The sequence below is a fragment of the Plectropomus leopardus genome, chromosome 22 (assembly GCF_008729295.1).
Source record: "Plectropomus leopardus isolate mb chromosome 22, YSFRI_Pleo_2.0, whole genome shotgun sequence".
NCBI lineage: Eukaryota > Metazoa > Chordata > Actinopteri > Perciformes > Serranidae > Plectropomus > Plectropomus leopardus.
Genome location: NC_056484.1, coordinates 4,304,103 through 4,309,752, shown reverse-complemented (window position 1 = coordinate 4,309,752; position 5,650 = coordinate 4,304,103). Strand labels below are relative to the sequence as shown.

Genomic DNA, 5,650 nt, shown 5'->3' with positions numbered 1-5,650 from the left:
TTATTTAAAGACCGATTGCCTTCATATCTTCAGGAAAAAAATTTGTGCGAAGATAAAGCAAATCCTTAACTGCACCCGTGAAATAACAGACGGTATCCGAAGGGAAAACAACCACAAAGCACCACATACTCTCATAAAGTAGTGAAATCAACACCACCACACACTCCATTATATTTAATGAGGTCTTCAACCACACAACCAATGAATACCAGCATCATTACGTTACAACAACCAGATATTTATACATCATTCGAGATGTTATGGTTCGGTTAACTTCATGTACTTCAGTCCCTCTCAGATCCACACACAATCCCTGGGATAGATTTCATGACACAAGTTGGAAATAGGAGCCAAATAGTCCACAAACAGCTGTCCAGTCTACTTCCAGGAGCCAGACTTGCCCTTGGCCCCGCGGGGGGTCTTGGATGCTTTGGAGCCCCTCTGGTGGTCGCTGACTCGGTTCCGGAGCACGTAGATGTCGTACTTCTGCCTCTTGAGCTTCTCGGCCAGCTCAAACTTCTCGGCGTGCAGCTGGTGGAGCCACTGCCACAAATCCTGCGCCTTCTCCGCCAGCTTCTCCTGGTTCAGATGATCAATGTTGAGCGGCTTCCGGCGCTCCAGCAGGGCCTTCTTCTTCTCCTCCCGTGCCGTCAGCTTCTTGCCCTTCTTCTGGTCCACCTTCTGCAGGTAGCCGCCAAAGGACTTGTTGGTGAATATCTTCTTCTTCTTCGCCTCCTCGTCGGCGCGCAGCTTAGCTGCCTCCTCCTCACGCCTCGCCCTCTCCTCGGCTAAACGTGCTTGGCGTTCGCGCTCCTGTTCGGCGCGGACGCGTTGTTGCTCCGCTCTGTCGGCTCGACGGCGTTCAATGCGGTTACGCAAAGCCACCAGCTCTTCCTCCTCTTTCTGGCGGGTGGAGAAGTGTGATTCAATCAGCGTCTGGAGGTCGTTGAAATCTTTTTCTACTCTCTTGCGGTGCAGGTCATCAAAATCCACCTTCTCGCCATCAGGGAGTTTTGGGGGAGCAATATTTGGCACATAAGTCGTCTTAGGCCGCCATTTGGAGTCCTCCTCATGCTCATTCTCCTCCGCATGCTTTTCTTTCTTCTCTGCTTCATCATCCTCTTCTTCTTCCACCTCCTCCTCGTACTCCTCCACAATCTCCTCAATGTCTGACATGATGGAACCTCAGAGGCTTTTTAGAGAAGAAATGAACACAAAGACCAGCTGGTGTCTCGCACACAGAGATGACTGGAGTCTCTGGCGTGCAGCTTGGGCGTTTTTAAGGGTTTGCCTTCACCATGTGACCGCAGGCTGACCAAAGTCTCCAGAGTGTGGGTCAGCAGCGGGGCAGATTTTGAGACAGATGGAATGGTCTATTTTCTCCTCACCAAACCTTGTCAAGCACACACCCCCATTTATCCCCCTGCACCCCCCTCTGCTCCCTGCTCCGACCCACAGCGCCTCCTCATTCCTTTGTAAGGACAAGATGAGAGACTATTTCAGAAACACAACAGATGCACATACACACTTGTGCTTTCCAGGCCCACAAAGCAACACATAGTATCATCCAGAACAAATAACATCCAAACTCTCAAAGCACGACAGAGGCCTCTGCTGCTGACGGACAGAAACACAAAGCAGAAACACAAAGAATAAATAGAGAAAACTTGCTGTCACCGTATGGATCAACCAGTCAATGGATATGTCACAACATCCGCAATTTGGGGAACTCGATAATCCATTGTGATAGTCTAAAAGCCACCGTGGTGTTTAAGAAGTTCCATTAACAAAGCACGACCGCAATCTCTTAAGTGCATTAGAGCCAATGAGGATTTTAATGAAGTTACAGCTGTCACGTTTTCCAAAATGAAACTTTACCGTTAATAACCTGCGCCCGGTAGCATTAACAAACTAACAAATTTGAATTAGGAAAAAATCACTGAAAAGATGATTGTTTGCAAAGATACACTCGTGATCATTATGTCATCCAGGAGTAAACTCAAAGGGGATTATGCATTTCATCGTGTTTGTGTGTGTGTGTGTGTGTGTGTGTGTGTGTGTGTGTGTGTGTGTGTGTGTGTCTGTCCACAGCTAATTTCACAAACTACTGGACCAATCAGCTTAATACACATTTAAGATGATGATTTGAAGGCTATATTTATACTTATTGTGTCCGCCAGACGTTTAACTACTGGACCAATCAAGCTAATATTTTGCGTGTACATGTATGAATGCATGCTTGAGGATCTATTATGGTTGCAGTAAATCACCACTGTTGAAAATCCCTAACAGGAACAGACATACAGACAACTCTTAAACATAATGCCTCTGGCCTTGGCAAATGCCGACACAGACGCATAAAAATACACCATTCTTATAATAATAACATATCTTTAAAAACAAACTGCGGCACATCTGCTGGAAATACAAGAATTGTCTCTTTTCTCATCTAAAAACATAGTGGCATTGTGACAAAAAATTGAAAACTAAATTAAAAAGCTAATAAATATTTTATATGATTAGGATTAATGTTGGTTAAAAAATGAACTCAATTAAAATGGAAAATAATACTAATGTATAATATTTCTTAATTTTAAAAACACATTTGTGCGCTGAGCAATACGAGTGTGTGTAATATGAAAGCGGGCCCTACGGGTTAATATTTGGTGTTTGTATACCAACAGTTATTTCTGTAAAGAAAAACATAGACACAACAAAAAGGCCTCAGTAAAAACAATGACGTGCAAGACGAGCTTTACTGCTGCGACCACGTCTCCACTTTGGAATGTAATTAAAACATTCTTGCTATTGGAGGCTTTCTGCTTTCAGCGCTGTGTGGATTAAAGTGTAATTGCTCCCATGCTGCAACACGTAAATGGTGATGTCAAGAATTTATGTTCCCAAGTCTTGAGTTATCAGTGGACAGGGACACACGCAGTTTGAGATAACTGACGGGGAGAGACAGGTGATCTGTTGCGTCTGAGAATCCTAATTAAAAACTGTTACGTGTGGCTCCTTAGTATAAAGCTTCTGACGTTATTCTGCTGTACATGTATGTGGCGGATAACACATCATTTCCAGGGGGTTGAATTTCACCCTTAATATAAGTCTTGTGGTGCTCAGACTGAGTGAAGATAATTGTGGCCTCGAAGGACCAAAAAACAAATCTTAATGCCAGTGAGAATGTCCCATGTCTGTCTCATCCCAGAGTGGACTGAGCACCACTAAAACATGCCTGTGGACAACATGAGGACAGCAGGTGGTTCCAGTATAATCAAGGCGCTGCTGGTTGCTGGTGGCAAGGGACAACTGTGTCTATCAGCGAAGAAAAGCAACAAATGACGTGGGCTATAAATAGCCACACCCTCTGCTATTTAACTCAATTCAAAATGAACAAACAGATTGATGCAGTGAAACTCCTGCATGTTAAAACTCAATGCAACAAGTCTGCCATCAAACTGGATTTAAAAAGAAAATATTTAAAAAGTGCGATACGAGTTTGGCCTCCAGCTAAGACAATGTCAAAATAAAAGTTGTTTAATATAAATAAAGAAAGCAAGAGCCAGAGTACAACAATCACGCTGTTGTCACACTGTAGTCGAACTAGTGCTTCTCTCTAGATTGAATTGGCAAATTTAACCCTTTTTTAACAGGAAAAGTCTGAGCAGTTCATCAAAAGAAGCAGTTATATTTCAGTAGGCAATACTGGGTGCACAGTGACATCACCTGGTCAGACTTGTGCAGTACAGTAACGCGTGTCCTACAGTATTTCTCTACAGTTTGCAGTAAATATTCTTGCCAAATTGGAGGCATTAATTGTCTTGGCAGCTTAAAGCAAAAGATTTATAGATAAGAGTATTCATAGCTTAGTTTTGTTTCCATATTATTCATTATTTTTATTGTGTTGTCTTCTGTGTTTTGTGGCCCAAAGACAAATTTCAACCCAAGTGGACAATAAAGATTATTTTATTGTATTATTATTGTGCCTGTTTTGTTGGTTTCATCAAGGACATATCGATACTTTGAATGCTCGACTCAAAGCATATATCTAAATATGCATACAATGACAATACAAAAAAAAAGAGAGAATTAAAATCCATATTTACTCACACAAGATCTTAAATATGACTGCAGAAGCCAGGAGTGAATTTGCAGCTATATCTCCAGTGGCTCAAGTTGTCTTCTTTTTCCAGAGTTCCCTGTGTGCTACCAAAAAAACAACATTCATTAGGACAGGGTCCCTCACACCACACTATTGTACATGTAAACTTTTTACCTTATGTAAATCAGACTTCATTAGAATTTTTTTTAACTGACTCATGCTTTTGCCACAAAATGGGCTTGCACATTTGGGGAAGATAACAAAATACGGAAATTAAAATAAAGCATAGTTTTGGTATGTATTAAATTAATAAATATTAAATATGGGCTATGCATCAGATATAATAAGCTCAGTTTCCAGTTGGGTAGGAAGTTTGGCATCCTGTCAAGAAAATTTCAAAATATAAGTTGTTTAATATGAATAATAAAGCAACAGCCGCAGTAAAGCACAATTGTTTTGTATTAATTAAGAAATACTTCAGGAAAAATAAACTCACTTGCTAGTTAATTAGAAAAAGATGCTTCGTTTTTTAGTCAACCATCACTGATATAAATAGGGTGGACAAAAAAATAGAAACACCTGTTATTATGAGGCAATTCAATTTAACAGAAACACAAAGCAGTCTCCTAAAGTTATACTCCTTAAATCCAATGCCCTGAAATTTGTGGTAATACACTTTTCCTGAGTTCAGATATTGATATTTGAAGGGATTTTTACCATTCAAACTGCCCTAACCAATCTCTGATAATGTTAGCAGGTAGGTCGAGGATTACCAGGGGAAAAAAATGGAGTGCAACAAACTTGGGTGAATATGATTTATATAGCGAATATAAAGAAACAAGAGTTTGCAGAAGCTATCATGCTGACTATTTTTTTTTCTTTCCAAAAATTCAGCTTAAATCCTTTTTTAATCAAGTAGGTTAAGATTCTGAGCCATCCAGGTCATGGTAATGTTAAGTGCTATATTGTAGGCAACTGGGCTTGTTTTATTATCATTATTATTATTATAATTATTATTATTTCTAAATTATCATTGGTGATTGATAAAAGTGGTATGGTAGGGTGGCACTTGACTTTTTTCAGCTTCAGAGGGGGTCATAACAAAACAAGTTTGAGAACAGTTGGTTTATATAAAGTGAAATCTAAAAATAATTGTAAAGATTTTAAATTACTGGGAAGACACGTGTAAAGTGTGCCTTGTGAGTTTTATTAAGGGAGTATAGAGCTGGGGGATATAGAGATGACCTGTTTTTGTAGTGAACTTTTTAACATGCTGATAGTTTCTAATCATGGTTATAAATAATTATCTTCTAATTAAGAAAAGTCATCAAGTTATATTTTTGAGATGTTAAAGAAAACCCGGGGTCTCCAGAACCACAAATAAAACACAATGCTAACGGCTACAGCTAAGCTAATTGACTAGCTAACCTTAACGTTTGTTATTTAGCTAATTTGTCTTTTCATTGTAAACATCTTAGCCACGGCATTTACATTTTAGCACTTAGTGTGTTAATTATTGTGGAATTACACATTTATACCTCTTAGTCG

At 39.9% G+C, this 5,650-nt stretch overlaps 1 protein-coding gene across 1 annotated transcript; it reads right to left on the bottom strand.

Moving 5' to 3' along the window:
- Positions 1-339: 339 nt before the first annotated feature.
- Positions 340-1,194, bottom strand: tnnt2c (troponin T2c, cardiac). The gene has a single exon (XM_042511422.1). The coding sequence runs from the start codon at positions 1,174-1,176 to the stop codon at positions 379-381; it is 798 nt and encodes a 265-aa protein (XP_042367356.1). The 5' UTR covers positions 1,177-1,194; the 3' UTR covers positions 340-378.
- Positions 1,195-5,650: the final 4,456 nt, after the last annotated feature.

Coding starts and splice junctions, on each gene's coding strand:
- tnnt2c (XM_042511422.1), bottom strand. CDS start 1,176: ATGTCAGACATTGAGGAGATTGTGGAGGAGTACGAGGAGGAGGTGGAA.